This window comes from Trichoderma breve, assembly GCF_028502605.1.
Source record: "Trichoderma breve strain T069 chromosome 7 map unlocalized scaffold00007, whole genome shotgun sequence".
Lineage (NCBI taxonomy): Eukaryota > Fungi > Ascomycota > Sordariomycetes > Hypocreales > Hypocreaceae > Trichoderma > Trichoderma breve.
The window spans coordinates 2,003,595-2,025,628 of NW_026611593.1; the positions used below are offsets into that span (position 1 = coordinate 2,003,595).

Genomic DNA, 22,034 nt, shown 5'->3' on the forward strand with positions numbered 1-22,034 from the left:
AGCCCACGCCCCTCCCGGCTCCAGCGCCAGGGGACCGCCCGTTGGCGTGCTGTGCGTGCTGTAACCTGCTGTACTATGCGCTGTCCACGGCAAGCAGCAGCGCTAGCGCCCCCTGTACCCAAGGTACTCTACCTGATCGACCTGCCGATGCAACTGGAGCTTATGTACCCAATTCAATTCCCACCGCCTCCTGCACGTCCACAACACACACGCCACTGCCTTACCACGTCCTTGTCCTTTCGCTACACGTCGAGACAGGCCATCAGTGCTATTTTCTATTTTTTCCCTCTTCATCCCCGGCACCCAATTGTTGTTTATCTTGGTCTTTAATCCTCATCCTCTCCCCCTAATCCCATCCTCCTCAATCCGCTTCTCGACAATCCCGACAGCCCGACGCCCAAGAGAGTAATGCCTTTCGCTCTAGGCGCCTCTTAGATCAACAACCCGCGACACAAACAACAACAACAACCACAACAACAACAGCTCTCCACCACCACAATGTCCAACAGCCCTCTGACACCGCCTGCATCCATGGCCGACCTGGATCATCACCATCATCAGCATCTGCGGCATGTCAGCTCCCCGTCGCCTATCCGAACCTCTGAGTACATGCCCGGCATGGCCCAGAGCGCGCTCCCCACCGTCTCATCCCCCACTACAGATAAACATCCCAAGGGCAAGAGAAAGCGAACAGCGTATGTCCACCCGATGATTTGCTGCTTGACTGCTTGCTGGAGCCTGGGAACCATAAACACAGGTCACCTGGCTTCAGCTTCAGCTTCAATTGGCCCCGGATGCTTGGCAGACAGCTAACATGTTTATCTTTCCTCAATTAGCACCAAGGACAAGTTGATCCTCGAAGAAGCATACTCCATCAACCCCAAGCCCGATAAGCAAGCGCGTCTCGAGATCGTGAACCGCGTCTCACTTAACGAAAAGGAAGTTCAGGTATGTCATCTGCTTTAAAAATTTCGCACGTCCACTCCTTGCTGCCGAGCCGGGATCCGGGGTGGTCAACGCGTCTGCAAATTAGATCAATCAAAGATTTATGCAACCCTTTATGCTTCGAGAACAACACAAGCTGACAAGGCTGTTTGCCGAATTAGATCTGGTTCCAGAATCGTCGACAGAATGACAGGCGGAAATCACGCCCGCTGTCACCGCAGGAGCTGGCGGCTCTCCGCTTCAGCGGCATGCACAACATCGCATCAGACCCCATCACCTCTCGCAGCATCGTCGTCGAGCTGGATCCCGCCTCGTTTCCCTCCCCCGGCCATTCTCCAGATCTTGTCAACCATCCTCTTTCACCACCCTCTCACCATCCCAACAGCCCTCTGCATGTGCACCCTCACCACGCTGGTGTAGAGGCCATCCATGCCACGCCGGCACCCCGCTACGGCTGCCCGCCCTTCTCTGCCAACGGTCTGCCACATGTGACACCACAACGGCAATTGTACCCATCCTCACAGGATGAGGTCCATCATGCTTCTCACTCTGTCGGCTACCTGGCAAACCGATGGAACCTGGGCAATTCGTACGCCACGCCTCTCTCTCGTGACAACTCTGTGAAGTAAGTTATAGCATGTTTGATGGGATTGTATGTCGTCTTCATTTCGCTGACTTTGATTCCCAGATACGACCCCTTCTACCCTTCCTCTTGCTCATCTAATTCATCTAGAGCATATCAGTCTCAGATGCGTCTTTCCCTTTCCCTTGAGGGCAAGGCTGAGCTGGTGGCCAACAACGAGTCATCTCCAGTCCGTGAAACCCCATCGAGGCCTTCGTCTACTCTGCCATCTCTGCCCCAGTTTCGACAGCGTAGCCTTCAGCGTAGCCATAGTGCACTCCCTGCTGTCACTTTACCCCCCATCTCAACATTGACCAACTCACTTCCACCACGCCTGGTTCGTGGCCGATCTCGTGATGTTCATGCTTGGGAGCTGTGTGCCGACTCCGAGACTCGCGATGAGCTGACAGCTCAAGCTGAGCACGAGTCCAGCGGTTCTGCCATTGCTGCCATTAGCCTGCTCCGCTCCAGCAGCGGCATCCTGCAGCCTAGCAGCATTAAGCGCAATGCACCGCTGTCAAAGTACCAGCGCTCTCGCGGAACCAAGAAGCCCAGGCTCGGCCGTACCAGCTCTAGCGTTGCTCGGCTGGAAACATGCTGGGCAAACGATGAGAAGCCGCGCGAGTCCTTCCACGCAAAGATGAACGTCTCCATGCTCGTTTCCCCGTCCGACTCGGACAAGGAGAACTGGAGCCCGCGAGATGGCGCAACTTCTGCTGAGGGACGACGGCAAATGGCTCCTGGCAGCCCCATTAGATCGCAGAGTGCGAGACGCATCGGTCGAGTGCTGCAGGGCCGAAAGAGCCCAGCGGCGTTCCTGGTGCGGTCTGACACTGTGCCATCGGAGCCTGGTTCTCCCGTGAAAACGGGTGTCCATGGCTTCCGGGATCTAGAGGCCAAGGCAGAGTCCCCACGGGACGATGAAGTAAGCCGGTTCATGTGCGGCGAAGTCAGCCCCAGCAAAAAGGGCGACATGGACTGCGTTGCCGGCTTACTGTCTCTGAGCCAGGGCGCTTGGAGGTGAAGCAAGAGGCGAAGAACCGGGGAGAAAAAAAAGAAATATTAATTTTGTTTGGAAAAAAGAAAGACAAGAAAAGCACCACTGCACACACTCATTTGATCATTCCCTTTGTTTTTCATACGAAGGCATGAATTTCGAATTCTTGTACTCCCCTTGACGATTTTTGACATTTTTCTTTTGTCTTTAGAGGCCGAGGGGGATATCTGCATCAAAGGATATTTGAACTATTATTCTCTCCAACTTTGGGAGAGACAGGAATGTTTGCTGGTTTGGACATTGCGGATAAGGGAGTTTTTTTGTCCTAAGGATTGGCTTGCGGCTGGAACTGGCAACAGTTGGATTGATTCTCCCAGGCCAGCAACAGCATTTTAAAAACGGCGCAACGGAGCGGTGGGAATATTACTGGCGGGGGATAGAAAAGAAATTGTTACATCTACATTGTTTACTTAGCACCAATGCATGAGAATCAATGATATTAGAAAGCTACTGCATGATTTACTTGCCTCGAGAGGTCAACTTGCTTGAGTGACTCCAGACTCTTTCATCTTCATTCACTTGGGTGACTCTAGAGCCTTCGATCTTCATTCACTTGAGTGACTCTAGACTCTGTGATCTTTATTCACTTGAGCCGGCATTATGCATCGACACGTATCTATATAGGCGGTGAGTATGCAAATGGCCGCGCGCAAGTGAGTTGGCACGTAAGTGAATTGGCCTCAAAATGTCTATATAGTTAGGGCTCGCCGGCCAGAAGCTCAAGATCATCTCGTAGATTTCCACTCATCATCTGAGGTCAACTTGGAACAACACATCTTTGGCCATTGTCGCCATCTCTGCGATGACGGCCGGAGAGTCTATAACGATGTCTACACTGAGGAAGATACTCAAGTGATACATACAACTCTGAACAAACTTTACAGATACACACTGAAAAGGAGAACATTACTGAGTTCTCACTGCAGATTCTCTCTTAGATGGATCGACAATACCTGTTGTCCCAACTCATGATCACCACGAAGACTGTTTGCAATACTCCTCCCACCCTCTCAGCAAGAAGAGGTACGCTTTCAGAGACTCAAGCCCGTGGTCTCAACAGCACTTACTCAGATGGCGTTGCGTGTGTGCAAGCCTACTGGGCATACTCGGTGGAAGTCTTTTACTACGAAACACATTGCCTCATGGACAGGTTTATCCGGCAGCCCTTTGCGGTGTATGCATACAGAATCAACAACCTCACAAAGATACGACTTTGGAATGGCCCGAACTATTTGGCTCAACTTGATGGAACTGGTTCGCAATGGAAAGGTGGGTTTTTGATCGGAACAACAACCAAACAACACTGAGCTCATGTTGATACCTACCTAGCAACTTGAAAGCAGCAAAACAATAGCCGGTAAGGATCAAACAAGGGTCGTCTTCATCTCTCACTGATCCTGTCACACTGCGCCTGAAATACAAGAATATCGTGTCAACACTCGGCTGAATACTACAATCTTACGGAACGTTGGGTCTAGGGAGACGCCGAACAATTCTGAGATCTATGGACTTACCTGCTCTTTGCAGGACTTTGACAGCAGACATTCCGGACCTCATCGATGGATCTTAGAGTGTCTATGGTAAACAGGAAAGCTTGAGGCAATACACTTAGTAGGAGGGTTTCTCCTACCGACACGCCCGGCTGATGCCACGGCATTGAAGAAATTGGTGAATGTGGGTGCCCAGTGTTCCTTACCTCACCACTCCAAGATGTGGTCAGCCAATCAATATTGAGGCTACCAAGAGATACACAACCGGAGCCAACAATGGCTCTATCACCGAAGTCGAAAAGTTGGCCTCCAGGCCAGAGACTCGTGCTGTTTTAAAAACACTGAAGGACGGAGACGACCTTGATGTGCCATCACTAATAAAGTCACCAAAGAAGGACGAGAGTAACCCCGGACTGAGGAGAACAGAATAGAGAAAGATAGACGGCTTCCTATGCATGGAGTTGGCCCATAAATACGTCTACCTATACAATGAGCGCATTGTCATCTACTTGGACACACCGTGGATCCAGCAGTAAGTTGTTTTTGTTTATTTTACTCAAGGCAGAATGTTATTCTATATTCCAGCAGTTATACAATCATTCACCCTTTACATTTCCCCCATGAATTGGACCACTAAGTACTAACTAGGGTTATAGACTTATGTATGCCTCCATGAAGATAGCCGGATTTGTTACCTTGACTGTTCGTTCTACAGACAAGCAGGGTGCAAAGATTAAAGCGCTCCGCCTATTTACCGATCCTCACTCAAAGACGCAAATCCTGGTTGCAAACATCAACATCATGGCCACCGGGGTAAATCTGCACGACGCCTGTCGTGTTGGAGTGATCGTAAGTCAGCATTTCAATCCGAAAACGAGTCTCCAAATCCACGGGCATTTGAACCACCTGGTCCAGAAGCACGCAGTAATCTAGCATTGTCTTAAGGCCAAGGATTCCTTCCATGACCATCAAGAGAGGGTAATGCTCACCAAGTGGGCTCGCCAGCTCTTGGCGATATCAATAAGTGGCTGACCGGCGCCCTCCGAGAGAGAGTGCTTTTTGAAACTATGAAGACCTACACCAATCTCGTCGATCCAAAGATGCTCATGGTAAACACGAAAGGAATCGACTTTAAAGTTGAGACTACCCACTTGATAGCTGGGCCGACGATTCTCCCACACTACATACCTATTCAATGACAAGCCCAGCAAACTGAGTGGCCTCACCACCACCAGCCAGGGCATCTGCAAGCACCTCGCAATCTGCTGCGCTTCCAGCCGAGGGCCCTCGTCCGCCAGCATTACCTGTAAGTACTAGGTTACCAGTATCTGTCATTCCCCAGCTTCCTTTCCAATTGCTAACCTATCATAATAGTGCGGACAGACCAGGGTTACTCCATTCTTATATGGCGCTCATGTCGACCCAGCAGACGGCTCTGCCGGGATCGCTTCCAGAGAAGAAGAATGCCCAACTGTCGGCCATTGCCAGGGATCAAGAGACCGCCATGATGAAGGCTGAGCGCGAGAAGAATACCGGCCCCAAAGCTGACCAGGACATCAGCATGGAGAAACTCAGAGACATGCGTGGCCAGCTGAGACATCAAACTCTGGCAACAGTTTCAATCGCCAACTGATCTCAAGAGCCGCGTCTTACCAGGACAGCCCTGGGAGCCCATTTGCTGGGTCCCAAGAGTTGGCTCCAGAGGCCTTCTGGGAACCTACCAGAGCCAATTTGATCCGTTTACAAGATCATCCTCTCCCAGCAGACTCCGTCAAACCAACGCTGTGTGCTTGTGACAATTGGCCATGGATGATTTCTGGATCTCGCATACCAAACGTATACAGCCCCGTGGGCGCCGAGACTAAAGAAGTCAATACAAATCTTACTCGACCAACAAACGTCCTCTATTATAGCCTTAATGACTCTTGCGACAATGAATGATAATACAACAGCAACGCCAACAGATATTCATGGTATGGGAGAAGAAGTTTGCCACTGTTTTATGCCACACTGGGCCAGGGAGGATCTCATATCTAGGTGTGGGAGTTGCCTTGGAAAGGTGTCGTCGCAGCTGAATCCAGTACTCTTTGCTTCGGCTCTCGAAGGGCGTCCTCAACCCCCCTGATCACCAAAGATCGTTGAAGAGTGCCTCACCAAAGGCCACGGAGGAGTACCCCTTTCTGAAGGCGTTCCCATTGAAGCGCTGCTCTCGCAGGTTCCCGCAACGGAGAACGTCCAATTTTTCTTCCGGTTTCTTTAATCAACGCGGCTCTACAGCGCCGTCCGTTGCTACGTTTTCCCTTTTTGCATCAACGATGCCACTACTTTGCTCAACTGAAACCAGTACTCATGGGATAACCTACCACAAGAGTTACTACTTATTGGCCTCGTAATAAGGGCAGATGCAGTGAACGACAAGAATAAGAAGTTGGAGCTGTGTATGAAGGGCAAACCTGCGGGGACTATGCCATCAACTATACCACTACTTTGCTCAAGTATTCTTATATTTTCACGGCATTTCTTTTGTATCATGGGTTATGGAATTCGGGTAACGTGAAGCAAACCGCTACACCTTCGGGGGTGTGTTCGTTCTCATCGACACCCACGTCGACGAGCTGCTTGCTCAGCGCTCACTGGAGTTGCTTCTTGTTCCATGTCTTGAGGGCGTGCTCAACCCCCTCATCAACGAGCGCCTCGCTGCCGCTGGCATCGAGCCTTCCCACCTCCACGACCCCGACTTATCACAGTCATACTATACATCTCCCATATGATTAAGTGGATGGGGTTGATGGAATACCCCCACCCATTCCGATTCTGTCAGCGAGCTATGGAGACGGACATTGCCTGATGAAGTCGATGCCGAACCACCCTTCTGAGTGCGCTACCGTTGGGCATCGTTCTCTTTCGGCAACAACACAACTACTTTGCTCAACCACACTTTGCTTAACTACGCTTTTATTTTTCATAGGATTTCTTTCATAATGGGTTATGGAATTCGGGCAACGAGTGGTAAAGGGGTGTGTTGGAGGAAGATGAGACCGGATGAGGACCGATAAAAGGTCGCCCCCTTAGCAACATAGCCTAGAATTTAGCATCAACATCAATCAATCGGTCGCAACAACTTCTCTCATTTCTCTCAAATCTCAATATTATATACTGTAGTAGATACTAGAAGAATATAGCCATAGCAGCAGATACTCAAGGAGCCTGGTATCTATTATAGCCTAGATCAGTACCCGTGGTAGCACATAAAAGGCTGTCCTCCGCCTCCTATTCTGAGTTGACCTCGCAGTCGCTGGGATGCTGAATAGCTACTCTCTAAAAGGTTCTACGGCACTGAAACTGCAAGTCAGATAAATGATTCACCAAAAATTTACTCTAAACGTGTGTTGCAAACGAAATCTTCGTGTTCTTTGCATTTCAAGCGACCCAAGATCGTTGCTCAGGTCGTATCTAGCTACATGTATGTAGTATCATCTAGTCTAATAAGACTGTCATTTAAAGAGGGAGCCAAAAAATCTAACCAAAAGGGGGGACATTATCCAGAGGAGTCCCATCCGTATTCCAACGCCTAAAAACTCCAAACATATCCTATATCTATATGTTCAGTGAAAGTGTATAAGAATCAATGCCGGTGTAAGCAAAGCCTGCAATAAAAGTGCTGACATGACACGCTCATGTATAACTTGAGTAGTAAAAAAATTGCATGAGTTTATCGAAATCACATGCCCAGCATGCTCATTTGCCTCCTTACGGGGCTGGCGGCAGTGCTGCCCTCTTCGCTCGCATAGTATGCGCTATCAGTGTCGATATCCCAGCTGTCGTCATTGTCATCATCACCATCAGGTGAAATGCCGGATGCATCGAAAGGCTTCTGAGCAGCGGCTCGAACGTTCCATCGCAGAGTGCGGCTGACACTGTCAAACCATTCCGTGTCGGTTCGGGTGACAGTTGGGAAGGGATACTGAGATGCCGTGATAGTAACGTGATCACCCTGCTTAAGCTCCACGCGTCCCTTGCCATCGAAAGCACAGTACGCGGTAGCTCGAGAGTTGCGCGGGACGGCAACACGAAGCGCCATGGTGTCGGAGAGAACCATGGGGCGGAACGAGAGCGTGTGTGGGCAGATGGGAGTCAGGAGGATGGCAGGGATATCCGGGTGAACGAGGGAACCACCAGCCGAGAGGGAGTAGGCAGTCGAACCAGTAGGGGTGGAAAAGATGCATCCATCAGCTTGAACAACTGTCAGGAGCTCATCATCTCCGTATAGCTCCAGGTTCGAGACATATGGCGATGGGCCGCGGTCAATGACAAGCTCGTTGAGAACTTCAAACTGCTCGCCCTCGTCAGGACCGTTTGATCCATCTCTCCACACGGTGCAGGTGAAGCGCATGCGGAGATTGATCTTCATACCATCATCTCCCATCACGCGGTTAAGGTGCTTCTTGTAGTTCTCAAACTCGAATGTCGTCATGAAGCCAAGGCTGCCCAAGCTGAATGAGAGGACTGGGGGCACAATGCGCTGGAAGAGCCACGAGGTAAAGAGGACAGTGCCGTCACCTCCAAGGGTGAGGACCAGGTCGAATTTCTCGGGCTGGCTCCAGCACAGATCTGGAGTCCAGTACTTGAGCATGGTCTCGAATCGCGCGTCTTGAGCGACAATGCCGGCAGCGTTGAATCGCTTAGAGTTGCGCAGCTTGGCGTCCACGTAAACGTTGACGCCAACGTCGGACCCATATCGGGGGGTTTGCAAAAGCCACGTTGTCAACTCTCGCGTCAGGTAGACAAGCTGGTTATCCCGTGCCTTGGTGACAATCATGACATTGCGCACTGCGCGCTTGACAGGGCGGCGCTGAAGTTGCTTGGAGATTTCGCGGACACTTGTCGCGGTCTGGACCAAGCGAGAGTGCGACATGGACTCGTCGTTCTTGATCTCGTCTAGGACCTTTTCAAAGTCGACAGCATCGTCGAATCTCTGGTGGTAGAAGCATGGCGACAATAAATTGCTGATTGCTGTGGTCGGTGTATTTCTCTTCTTTGCTAGGTCCTGGAGCGCATCGGCGAGCTGCTGCTGAGGGCTCGCGGCGGCGGAAGAGCCGCCGTTGCTCTGAGGGAATAACATGTTGTTGTTGAAGGAAAGAGCCTCGGGCTTTCTGGGACGCGAAACAGAAGTGGTAGACGCGAGTGCCTTGAGAATGGTTTGGCGAGGAAGCAAGTCGTGGGCAGCAGTAGGTTGGTATTGGTCGCGCGGTTGTTGCTGGTTGGAATCCGCCGAAGGCGCAGTGAGGCTTGTTAAAATTGCGGTCTTGGGCGATGGCACAGTCGAAGGTTCGGCCGGGGAAATAATAACAGGCGTAACGGAAGGACCCGTGGCACCAGAGCCACCTAACGATGGAATAGCAGTGTATGGGGTGTTCGAGTCGACTTCATATCGGGATGCTTTGTTGACGTTGACGGACAGATTATGAATGCCGGACGATGACTTGGGGCGGCGGTCAAATATATCGGACTTAGCCAACAAAAGCGAAGCAGCAGGGCACTCCTGCGAGTCAACTCCGCTGCCCTTTTCGGGTGTAGGGTGGAGGTCGGTCCGAGGCGACACGGCGGCCATGATTACTCTAGCGAGTGTCGGTAGCGGCTACAGCGCGTTGCAAATGCGATTGCGAGAGCGATTATTAACCCCGGGCGGGCTTAGGCAGTGGGTGCTTGGAAACGCCGGGATTATGAGGCGCAGAGATGATAGCGGAATCCCGTGTTCCGTGGAAAGCTGTAGAACAGTGTAAGCCTAGATTGCGACCGTACAGCGGCGAGTCCACCACTGTGCAAAGGGCCAATAGCCAGGGACACGGCCTTACAAATCGGGAAAGGCAAAGTCAGCCGGCGCCTTGGGATTATGCGGAGGATTGGCTGCTACTTTTGGCGCACAGTTGTTCGTACGGTGATGCAGCTAGCGTCACAGCGATCCCCCTCATCCAATTTTGCAAAACGCGATGCGCTGCAAGTGCAAGCACAACACGCTAGGCTCCAGCGGAAGCGTCGGAGCGAAAGGTTCGTCTGCGTAACCTTGCAGTTTCCTGTTCGCGCTGTGGGATCGTTGCGACTGTTGCTTATTCAGTGGGAGTTTCTCCGCAGCTGGGCGGGTTCGAATATTACCTCTTTCGACAAATGCTGATGCAGCGAGAGCAAGTATTGCCGTGTTAGCGGTATCGAGGCCGAACAGTTGTTCCGCTGAGCAAAGTATGATGACGTTGAGCTGCAACAGACCAGCTGTAGCACAAGGCAATGGAATCGGCGTAGATGAGGAGAAATGAGGTGTAGAGTGAAGCTGAAGAATCTCCAAATCAGAGGGAGCAGAAAAGGGGCAAGTTTCTTGACACTAGGAATTTGGTGGAAGGAACGAGCCGACGCCAGGTCTGGTCTTGCCACAGCTGTCTTGTATCGATAGCAAAAGGAGCCGAAAGAGGCAATGAAGAGAGTGGCTGGAATTAAAATGATATAGAAAATGTCGTCAAGAAAAGATGTGTAAAAAATGAAGATGACGAAATAAAACAAATCGAAAAGACACGCTGTAAAAAGCACTTGCAGGAACTTCCAGAGTTCTGCTTCCGGCACTGCGACTCCAAGCCGTTGAGGTGATTAGGATTAATCTCGATGCGTGCGTCGACACCGAAACAAACAAAGAAAAACCAACAACAAAGAACCTGCTTGGCGCCAGGAGTCTTTTATAACCGACAACCAAAGAATCAAAACCGCATTCTCTGACCGCTAACGAATCCCATCATCTATCACAAGCCTTGTCAATAATTGATGCAGCCATCGTCACAGCTCCTAAGCTGTCACTAGCCCCCAGAAACATTTGGCGTTGGCGATGAGCGAAACAATAGCTATCATCCCCCTACCCGCCGCAGTACACGGAGCTAATAGTACGGAGTAGCGGGACGCACCGCAAAACGCATCCCCTGAAAATGAGGAGCGAAGGAATGAGACTGGGGGAGACGCATTGAATGAAGGCTCTGCATCTGAGACGCAGACGGGCATTATGCCCGGCAATTGAAAGTGGCAGGTACCTGATACGCGCTGCGTCTACTGCAGAACAGAGGTGCTTACAGGTATGAGCTACCGAGACAGGGACAGGTATGCACCCCCCATAATCCGACGGCCAAAACCAAACACAATGGAAGGCAAATCAGGCCGAAATGCTACTCTGCGGAGAAAAAAAATCCCATAAGTGCCCTGTCGCAGTGCACGTTTCTAGTGGCGAGTACGGAGGCGATTCCTCCATGCCAGATACCCGCTGGTTGATAGTGCGGCGTCTTGGCAGTCTCACCAGCCCCCAGCTTCTAAACATGGTGTTCTGCATCTGGATTCGAAAAGAGCATGGAGCAGACAACTTCCCCTTTGCTCCTTTATCTACGGAGTAATATTACAATGATACTCACTGACTCTCTCTCTCTGCTGCAACGGTCGCTACGGGCCCTGCCGCTGGTGGTCGAAACGCCGTTTCATCTCTCACACCAGGGGCTGTTACAAAAAAAAACACATAGGCATGCCCAAATATTACCTAGGAGGTTTGGTAGTCAACCCAAATTTAGATACGGCAAGATAGAAACCGGGGCAAGAAATGTCTCGATTTGCTATTCGGCACCCCAAGTTGGCCATCCAGAATCCCATGTAGGTGACCATTAATTCCTTTTGCTACCCAAGCAAGCGGAAGACAGAAAGACCGAGACTGGGAAGATTACGAGCACCAACGCTTTAAATTATACACCTATTCTTTAGTAACTGCTACTATATCTACATTTTTCTAGTGACTGCTACGATATCTACATTTTTATAGTAACTGCTACTATGTCTATATTTTTCTAGTAACTGCTATTATATTTATATGTTTCTAATAACTGCTACTATATTTATGTAATGCTGGCTGAATACGCGTTCTACGAGCGGGTTAGGTGCTTAGGTATATTTACTGAATGTATGTATGTATTCATTTTGCGGTCTCGCTTTTTCTGACCTCCGCTTGCCAAGTTAATAACAAGTCCCTTGTAATGTACCCCACGTGTATATTCCCCCAACTTTTTCTATTATCAAAAGAATTCAGCCTGTTTGGCGCACCCTCCTCGAGATGCAGCGACATATCCGGGAATTATTGATGCAGCTTAGCGAACTGCTATCTCGACCCAGCTGACCTGTTTGGATGGCATCTCGTAGGAATATCACAAATCCAATAGCGCTTTCCGTCTCATCCTTTCCGTCCAGTCTCGAGGTGTTCCCTGAGGTGATAGCGCCTCACTAAAGCCGGCTCCCACGTATCACCTGTGAATTCACCTGTGAATCGCCCGTCTAAACCAGGGCGCTCCGCACCATCGCAAAGATACGAGTACAATGGGCACAACCGTCTCTGCTGGCGCCCGTGATATCTATCGAAAGGGGGAGCCAATGGTAGGGAAGAAATGATGTATCAACAACGCCAAATGCTTCACCTCCAGTGGAGACCTTCGGCTGCTTTAGCTTCCAGGACTGAGCGCATAAACTGTTGCACATTTTCGGACTCTGCCCCGTAGCCTCCCATTTCCGCATCATCTTCGGCCTCCTGGCTGCGGCAGCACACTTTCTCCGCTGTCTGGAGAACCTTGTCCCACTCTTCTGCTGAGAAAGAGCCCTCGCTCTCGGCCAGGAGAAGGTCTCGGCTGGCCGTGAAGCCCAGCACGTGGACAGATCTCGCTTGGTCAATTTCCGCAGGTGTCGGGTCTACCTTGACGGTGCTCTCATCATCATTCGTAATTGCTAGGCAAGTTGCTGAAGCCACTGTTTTCAGGGGAATTGTTGCCGTTAGGAGACCCAGAATCGAGGCGTGGAGGAGTGCCGGAATGATTCCGAGATTCTACGTAGATGAGTATGAGATCAGCCGGCCAACAACCAGGCTCGTAAACGGGAAAACAAGAAACGAGACAATACCACTCACCAGTCGGGGCTGGAGCACTTTGGTGTTCACATAGGCGTTTTCAGGCACTTCCATGACCTGGAGCGTGACTTGAATCACGCATCTCGGAAAGTTTCTGACCGGGATGAGATGTCGCAGAGCAGGCTGCAGGATAGCTTCCAGCTGGCGCTCGGCCGTTCCTACAAGGCAGCGATAGATGTCAGCCGGATGAATGAAAATCTTCGTCACCGTGATATCAACTCACCTCCAACTCCTGCTGCCGGCCGCACATTCACATCTACCAGCGCCTCGAAGGGATTCTCATCTCGACGCTGAGCCTCTACCGGCCCGTTGACGGCCGCTGTGATTGTGTAGCCGCCGAATGCAAAATTTGCCGAGCCGTCGGCCTTGGGAAGATGTGACAGCTCAGCTGTAGGAGGAGCCATGGCTGCAAAAGATGAGGCGTTGTGGTGAAAGAAAGACGACAATGAGGTTACAAAGTGCCTGAGACTCAGATATGCACAAGATTGAAATTTTGCCCGTGATGAGGAGCCCGGCTTTGCTAGTCTCGATCTGCAAAGGTACATTCTCTGTTTAGGTACCTTGACAGCAGTGGGCGTGGCTGCTGCTCTCAGGTTCAGGTACTAGCAGATACCTTGTGGGGACCTCCCATCACCAGTGACGTGGGGTTGAGCTGCTGGCACATTCAGGTACCGATTTTCGCCATCCGGGTAGCTCCTCAGCTTCTTCATCCTGCATCTTACAAAGCACAGCTTCAGCATCGGTGAATGTGAATCCGAACACACGCGCCATGGCCTCCGAATCACCCGCCCAGCCAGCTCCTTCACCATCACTGGCCTCGGGCATCCCCAACCTGAAAGACAGAATCCCCAAGCTCGAGCCTCGCAGGAGGAGACCCGGCCCCTCCAACCCAACTCCTATTCCTCAGACTCCCGCTCTCCCTTCGCCCCCGGACTTGGCGGACTGGAGCTTCAAGCTCCCAAGCAGGCGCATTCTTTCAAAACAGGACCATGAGCTGTTTCTGGCCTCTCCAACCTACAGCCTCATTGCGGCTTGGGTCTTTGGCCTATCTGAGTCCGTAGTGGACACACCCAAGTCTGCCGTCAGGGATGAATCCCTGAGTGAGGGCGTCAAGACAATTTTAAGCATATTAGACCAAGCGGAAGCTTTTGTGTCTCAGTCGCCACCCAACGAGCAGGGCGGTTCTCGCTTCGGCAATAAGGCCTTTAGAGGCTTCCTGGATCTGGTGAACGAAAAGACCCCAGCATGGCATGAAAGTCTAGGCCTGCACAACACGGATGCCATCGCCGAGGCATCTGCCTATTTTGCCCAGTCATTCGGTAACCGGAATCGAATCGACTATGGATCAGGACACGAGCTCAACTTTATGATGTGGCTACTTTGTCTGTACCAGCTCGGCATCTTGCAGCGTTCCGACTTCCAGGCACTTGTTCTCCGAGTCTTTGTTCGCTACATCTCCCTGATGCGAGTGGTCCAGATGGCGTATTATCTGGAACCTGCGGGCTCCCACGGTGTTTGGGGATTGGACGATTACCAATTCTTGCCGTTCCTCTTTGGCGCCTCTCAACTTCTACACCATCCGTACATCACCCCTCGCGCCATTCACCAGGACCTTACAGTCGAGGAATTCGGTGATGATTATCTCTATCTCGGCCAAGTCAACTTTGTCAACAGTACAAAGACTGTCAAAGGCCTACGATGGCACAGTCCCATGCTGGACGACATCTCATCTTCCAAGTCGTGGACTAAAATCGACGGAGGCATGCGCCGTATGTTTGTCGCCGAGGTTCTTGGAAAGCTACCGGTGATGCAGCATTTCATGTTCGGGTCCCTCATCTCTGCTGCTCCTGGTATGAGTGAAGAAGACCCGTCAGCTGCTGGTGAAGACGATGGCGAAGATCACTCCAACCATAACCACACAGGTCAAGCACACGACGGCACGGGCTGGGGCGACTGTTGCGGTATCAAGGTGCCCAGTAGTCTTGCTGCTGCTCAGGAGATGAAGAAGGGCCATGTGGAAACATTACGTAGAATCCCCTTCGACTAGGGGCGAATCACTATGTGAGATAAATATACGTTACGTGACAATATATGACCTGGTTCAAGAGAGAGAATGAATTGCCGGATAATCTTGGATACTAATAAGAGGTTTCAAAAATTCTTTACAATCAATCAAACCAAGATATGACTACCACAAGATACACTATCCATAAGATACACTAGCCATTCCGCTTACAACCCTCTCTTTGAAGTCTGAAATGTTCATGTTTCTGAAAACTTTTGTTGGCAGTGGACAGCGTTCAGCATGTTATCGCAGGATGTAAAAGACTCGTCTCTGTCAATCGTGTAGTCAATTTGTTCTTTAAATATCTGCCAATCCCCCCTTATTACCCTCTCACTCCCGTCAAAATATCGTCGGGCATCGAACAGTACCTGGCCAGCGACAGTCTATGGGTTCATCGATAGATACACGAGATACCTCATCATCGTGGAGGTTCGTAGTGGTATATGGAATCCATAAGGTCGTTCAAAATATAACAGCGAGCGGAAGAGACATGACTAAGAACGTGCTGTAGTGAAGCGAGATTAAAAAGAAGCGTAGTAATCTTTTGTTTTGCTACCTAATGTCCAATTATTCGAATATCTGCTATTATCTCTACTTTATCTACTATTGCTATGTTCTCTACTATTGCTGCTATTCTAACTTGTACTGCTCTCTCCATACTCTTCAAGTAGAGTAAATCTGGCAGTGCAAACACACATATATATATCGTCGTTGGGATGTCCTTTGGGTTCCCGCTCAAGCTCACAGCCTTGACAATTGAGTGGTTGACGCGGTCGAAAGTGGCATCCATCAAATCATCCTCATAGACTAATCTCGCCTTCTCGAGGTTCTTATAAGCAACTACTTTCACCCTGACTCTGACGTAGAAGTCTTATTTCTTATAGTCAGGAGACATTTCGATTATCACATGTTTACGCATCTGTCTATACGCTAGGTACCTGCTATTACACAGCCCGGTACTTGGACCGGATATGACTTGGGATAACAAGCTGCTGGATACCAAGCTGCGCTATTTGTTGCCTTGACCCTGCACAAACATGTGGCTTCGTGAGAAAAATATCTACGCACGTGGTGCTTGAAACAGCTAAAAAGGGCGATGGATCACCATCGGACGAGTGAAGCCGACTTTTGATCTCATAATGCCCCAAGCTTTTCCCCTCAAACACATGTGTTATGGTCTGTGGCCTTCCGGAACCAACCGCTTTACCAGACCAACAGCGGCCGTTCGTAAACATGCCAAGACAAATACGATGCCGCTGGTGCGGTAACATTCTCATACTCCATCTTAGGCAACGATATTTCCAAGGCTATACTGTGGTTTCACACTTGAAACCAGTGGCTATATGGTATTCCATGTTGGCCGCTAGTTGGATAAATGTGATAGTAGAAAAGTCTGGAAGAGATAGCGCTGGTAGCAGCTATTAGAAAACTGTACTGAGAATAGCAGATACTGATGGGAAAGGGTAGACTAGGGAAGGAATGGCAACAGATACTGGAGGAAGATGGAGGATACACGGTTGTAGTCACTGAGATACGAGTATACGGCCTGCGTGTGAATGGCGATTGGGTAAAATGGCAACACGATGCAACGTACTCGGCGCATCTGTGCCACCATAAATTACCACACCAAGCAGTAGCTGGTCAAGGTTTCCCCGAGCCATCCTCGCGTCTTGTGTCGTCCGAGGCGGCTTGATGCGGATTGCTGTGCACTTCGGCCGTTGATCAGATTCCCGGACCAGAAGCCGGAGTCAATACCGTAATAGTCGTAGTGTTGACCGGGAAGTTGTGATGAGGAGATGGGCCTAACACGGGGTATAAACAGTGGTGGATTTATGGGTGTGACAAGTGGTTACATGCCTGTCAATAATCTTGGACAGGCCAATATGCAGGACAGCAGCTCGGTCTGGAGGCGGGAGCAATTCAAGCTGCATCATTGGACGCCATTCTGCCGTAAACTGCCAGTGTCAGCTCGTCCAGTCAAGACCAAAAGGCTAGCGGCCGGCGCCACGGTTACTAGCCGTAGTTGGGTGCATATACTCGCACAACAGGGCAGAGGCGAAATGACAACTCGCAAGGCATTGCTTTTTCCTAAGTTCCCTTTTCTTTTTTCTTTTCTTTTTTTTCGCGCTCCGCCTGCCCTTGTGATCCTTTGAGCAGGCAAGTATCACATATCGTAAATGGCTCAATAGGAACTGGCCTGAAAATTTTGACGATGGCGCTGAAGGAAGCATCCGTTTGGCCAGCGCCAGACTCTGCATGATGAATAGAGCATGCAGTAGCCGCTCATGACTCGGGCTGTGCCGTCTGCGAAAAGGAAAACCAAATCTGGTATGGGATTGTATGACGGCTATCTTGGGTGGCGGGTGGTGGGGACGAGAAGAGCGCAGCTGTGCAACTCCATCTCGAGGGAGACGAGCCAGGGACGGAACAAAAGCAAGAAATATGTATCACGTACTTGTATGACCTCCTATCCATGTGAAGCACTGGCTAGCGATTACAACGCTGCCTCCCGCTTCTGGATTTTGCGCCACGGCAAGGTAGACTGCTGTTTCTATTCGGGGCGATCTGATTCCAGTGGCATATGCGCCGGCGACATTTCCTCAACCAAGGACCAACGCTCCCGAATCCAAGAACTGGGGACCAGGTAGAGGTGTGGTCCTGTCAAATCTGCCGTACGTGATTGTTGTAGTGATCTGTGCCGCATGATAGGTCGCACATCAAGGCCAAGGCCGAGATCGAGTAGAGTACTAATACATCTCGTCAGCTCAGTGGCTCACAGACTATCAAGTACTAATATCACCCTGTTGAAGGGGCAAATGATATAAGGGCAGAATGTGAGATGTGAGCGATGATATAAATTAGATCGCCGACTGGCATGCTGGCCGCGGCTTGCATGAGGGTAGTAAGGCCGTCGCCCTTTGTAGTGGGGCCGTCGCCCTTGGTCTGCATATAATTCGTTCAAGTCTCCCTTGAGTCCGTACTTGGTAGTAGTAAAAACAAACCACCAACTCTGATCGGGATGGGTGGACAAGGGCAATAGATTAATGTTTCTTGGTGTATTTGGAGAGGAGGGGTAACGAACATGTCCTTTGATAAGATATAGCCATAGTAGCAGATGCTAGAAAGATTTAGCAATAGCAGCAGATACTAGAGTAAAATATTGATAGTAGCAGAAAGTAGGGAGAGTAGGTAGTAGATACTTGGAGTGATATAGCCATTCATCGGAGGCACTTGATGTCGGGGTGAATCTGGCATCGCTTGTCGATGCGGTTGTCACATACCCGAGCAAACCCCTCTATTTCCCGCTTAGACACAAGAGAAATGAAACGTCGTGTCCATATGGGAACAAGCCACGATGGAGCAGAGTCATGCGCTAAGGCTGGCTTTGAACATGCTAGAGGACACGGAAAATCAAAGGCTCGACGGGGTGGCCATTGGCCGGGCTGTTTCTTTTAGAGTTGTACTGTCTTGGATGGCACGGCTGTGTAATGCATACCTCGGGTCTGAGGTCCTGTTAGAATGTACAAGCAGAAGCGCTTGGTCGCTCAGCCTGGATGCTGCCCGCATGTCTCACCCGCCCGATGCACGCTCACACCAGCAGGGGAGAAGGGCTGGAGGCGAGCTGGAGGCGATGCCTCATCCCACATCCCCGAGCTGGCTAAAGCATCCTGCCAGGGCGGATCTCTCTCTACCATCAGTTGAGGGCCTCACGCCACCCTGGTCGACGTCCGTGAGCCGCGGCGCTAATCTGAGCATTTTGTCTCTGCCCTGCGTCCGAAGTGGCTCTTGGCTCCAGTCGCTCCAGTCTACCAGCTTTTTCTTCTCTTGGGCCTCGGGCTGCTAGTCGAGTGGCTTGCTGCATCCGAGCGCAGGCCGTGGGGACGGTGGAGGAGGACATCCGATTTGCTTGTTTCTTGGATGCTGGTTCCCAGGGTCTGGGTCTAGGGTCCGGGATGTCTTGGAGGGAGGAACAGGAACTGCGCGGTCTTGGTCCTGCCCTTGGAGACACGATAAAAGTCTCCCTCGACCCCTCTGGCTCAGAAGTATTGGCTTCTTGTGTCTTGTACTGTCTGTTCCTTGTTCCTTGTTCCTTGTTTATTCGGATTTCCCGCGTGCTTGAAGTTGAACAGGAAGAGATTCTGCTTCGAGTCGTCGCTCTTGTCAAATTCCCCTGTCTTGTAGCTGTTGCTCCTTCTGTTCTTCTGCAGAGCCGGCAGTCGGCATATTGGCAACAGCCCTTTGCGGTTCCTTCCATTCACTTACACGTCTTATCGCGGTATCGCATCGCCTCTCAGAAACCGCCTCCAAGTTCAAGCTCTTCTACCAGCTTGGAATCCAACATCACTCCCGTACGAAACTGCATCCAAAATATCTTCATCTAAAAACCAGCAACTCGCCAATTCATCATCAGAGAACAGCTCGCATTTCGTTGTCGCGACGTCTCATTCTAACACGGCCTATCACCGTCGGCCGCAGGAGATACAAGGCGCACCCACGCACAGCATCGCGAGGTGCATCACTTTGACACATTCCTACGGCACGCATATCTTGCACTACGCTCGCTTTGGCGCCGGTGTGAACAGATTAGGTACCACGAACAGATCTTGCGACAGATTGGGCCTTGCCGTAAGGGTACCGGCCAGGTGTTTTTGATTCATCACTTGGCAGCCGCCCTTGGGCGAGGTGTTGCGGAGTGGACTCGCCATCATTGTTTTGACTTTCTCACTTTTGATTCACTTCTGCTTCACTTTTCACCTTGTATGGGGATCTGCCTGCCACCCATTAATTTCGCACTCTACTTCGAAAAAATCACCCAGCTGTTCACTTTGTCTACCAACTTCTGCCAGTTCCTTCTCCCCAGCCATTCTCCATCAAAACAGAAGCGGCAAAGACATTTAACACACATCGTTCCCTGCCGCCCTCGACGCGGATTCCCATCTGCCATCTTCACTGTCTCTCTTTCTTTCGTTCAATTTTCTTCTTTCATTCTTTCTCCTTCTCCCTCAACATCTCTCCACTACGATGGCGACCGGATTTGATCGCCTCGAGAGGCTATTCAGCATCAAGCGCAAACCTTCATTTGCCTCTGTTTCGGTTGCTACTTCTATCAGCACCCCGACAGAACCCCAGTTCCCCTCTCCTTCTTTCATTCGCCCGACAGCCACTCGCATGGCAGCTCGAGAGGAAGTGCGATTGCGAATAGCGACAGGGCGATCCCCCTCAGCCCCAGATGTCACTCCTTCTCGACTAGGCTCACTGAGTTCCCATGCCTCCAGTCCAGGCTTCAGTCACTCGCCTACCCGATCGCCTTCCCTCCTTGGCCCTCACCCACAGGCAGACTCTCTAGTGGCGAAGCTTCGCGAATATCAATTTCCTAAGTCGCCGAGCCCAGAGGAGAAGGCGGCACCAATGTCCACGGCGTTAGAGATACGCGAGATCCCAAGTCCTCGTTCTCAGTCTCCGCTCCGTCTACGGGCTACACCACGTCTTGACACCCCTCCATCTCCTGACCTGGAAGACATCGACTCCTGCCGCCGCTCGTTTGAGAGCATCAGAGTCCCAACAACTTCCTATGATAGTCCGCCAACTCCTGAATATTCGCCCGAGATTCTACCCGTGCGCAACGCGCGCAACCTGCTTGCCGATTCCAAAATCTTCGACATTGCGATCGATAAGGCTCTCTTTGAGGAAATTGAAGATCAGTTTCTTCAGACTTTTGATTATCCATCTTTGAACGATTCATTCAGCGACTCGTCCCCCTCTGAAGCATCATCCAATAGCTCTACCTTGCGGGAGCCTGACTTCAACGAGTTTCTGAATCTGAGCGATGACGATATTGCTGAATTGGCGCCTGATAATCTAGACGTTGAATCTGATAGCGGCACGCAACTGCACTCTCCGCTCCCAATGGACACCTCTCCCCCTTCGCCTAAGCCTTCTCCCCTCCTGACACTAACGCCTCCTCCTATCAGCCGGCCTGCTACTGCCGCTGCTTTCGAGGCCGCTAGAATTGCAAAGAGATATGATTTCGACCTTGTCTATGTGGTAAATCTTTGGCCAGGCGGACCGCGTGGCCAAGTTTTCGACCTCGAGTCTGCGAGTTCTTGCAAGAGGCCCTTAGTTGGTCGACTGTTGGCAGCGCATGGCCTTGATCAAGTCCCATCGCCACTACAAATTTCCCCGGAGGCTCATGCTACCATGTTGCGGTCCAAGGGCTGGGTCGAATACAAAAACACAGAAGCGCAGTTGCACGAAATCGCGCGTGGCTACGCATGCTCCTTCTACTCGGGCAAATTTTCTCAAAGTTCTTCACGCGATCGAGACAGCCCAGTTTCAGGAGTTCGACTATCAGAGATGATTGATCGAGGCATCGTGTTTGCAGCATATAGAAAGCCTAGAATTGGCCCATGCAGACTGGGGCACAGCTTTACTGGGCAGGATCTCAGTTCTCTATACGGAGATGCAGAGACGTTGGTGGAGATGCTGATTGATATCCATACCCGCAACCGTCAATACCAGCCTGATTCCAACAGCCAGCTCTGCGATGAGACTGGCCCCCTGCCTACGCAAGAACTCGACCAGTCGTCTCTCTAAATCGAAATCGATCGACACAATTCTCCTATATTCGCCTACAACTCCATGGTCATCTGAGGCATCAATTTTGGCCTGTACACTTTTTTTTTTGTTGTTGCTTTCCGATATTTTGTCAACATAAATGATGAGTTTACGAATGCATTTCCTTTGTCATGTTATTTCTTTTGATGATACCTCTGGGGGCGGTTGTTTTTGTGAACTCGATACACGAGATGGTTTGCATGTTGCACTTGGCGTTTTGTGAGATTCTGAGGCTCTTCAGCTCTCTCTATCACATCAAGGTGGATTTTTACCGA

General features: G+C 50.7%; 6 protein-coding genes across 6 annotated transcripts; 4 read left to right on the forward strand and 2 right to left on the reverse strand.

Annotated features, from left to right (window-relative positions):
* Positions 1–498: 498 nt before the first annotated feature.
* T069G_10819 (homeobox domain-containing protein) lies at positions 499–2,591 on the forward strand (the record flags this gene model as incomplete). Its single annotated transcript, XM_056178029.1, has 5 exons — positions 499–695; positions 837–948; positions 1,107–1,570; positions 1,634–2,492; positions 2,535–2,591. 5 exons carry the CDS (start codon positions 499–501, stop codon positions 2,589–2,591), a joined length of 1,689 nt encoding a protein of 562 aa, XP_056024319.1.
* A 1,978-nt stretch (positions 2,592–4,569) lies between these two features.
* T069G_10820 (uncharacterized protein) lies at positions 4,570–5,747 on the forward strand (the record flags this gene model as incomplete). The annotated part of the gene is made up of 4 exons (XM_056178030.1): positions 4,570–4,646; positions 4,771–4,963; positions 5,350–5,420; positions 5,489–5,747. The coding sequence occupies 4 exons, from the start codon at positions 4,570–4,572 to the stop codon at positions 5,745–5,747; spliced, it is 600 nt and encodes a 199-aa protein (XP_056024320.1).
* Positions 5,748–7,835: 2,088 nt separating this feature from the next.
* Positions 7,836–9,725, reverse strand: T069G_10821 (ATP-NAD kinase domain-containing protein; the record flags this gene model as incomplete). Its single annotated transcript, XM_056178031.1, has 1 exon — positions 7,836–9,725. One exon carries the CDS (start codon positions 9,723–9,725, stop codon positions 7,836–7,838), a length of 1,890 nt encoding a protein of 629 aa, XP_056024321.1.
* A 2,868-nt stretch (positions 9,726–12,593) lies between these two features.
* On the reverse strand, positions 12,594–13,483 carry T069G_10822 (3' exoribonuclease family, domain 1 domain-containing protein; the record flags this gene model as incomplete). Its single annotated transcript, XM_056178032.1, has 3 exons — positions 12,594–12,998; positions 13,080–13,237; positions 13,303–13,483. 3 exons carry the CDS (start codon positions 13,481–13,483, stop codon positions 12,594–12,596), a joined length of 744 nt encoding a protein of 247 aa, XP_056024322.1.
* A 365-nt stretch (positions 13,484–13,848) lies between these two features.
* Positions 13,849–15,126, forward strand: T069G_10823 (phosphotyrosyl phosphate activator (PTPA) protein domain-containing protein; the record flags this gene model as incomplete). The annotated part of the gene is made up of 1 exon (XM_056178033.1): positions 13,849–15,126. The coding sequence occupies one exon, from the start codon at positions 13,849–13,851 to the stop codon at positions 15,124–15,126; it is 1,278 nt and encodes a 425-aa protein (XP_056024323.1).
* Positions 15,127–20,166: 5,040 nt separating this feature from the next.
* Positions 20,167–21,738, forward strand: T069G_10824 (uncharacterized protein; the record flags this gene model as incomplete). The annotated part of the gene is made up of 1 exon (XM_056178034.1): positions 20,167–21,738. The coding sequence occupies one exon, from the start codon at positions 20,167–20,169 to the stop codon at positions 21,736–21,738; it is 1,572 nt and encodes a 523-aa protein (XP_056024324.1).
* Between the last annotated feature and the right edge of the window lie 296 nt (positions 21,739–22,034).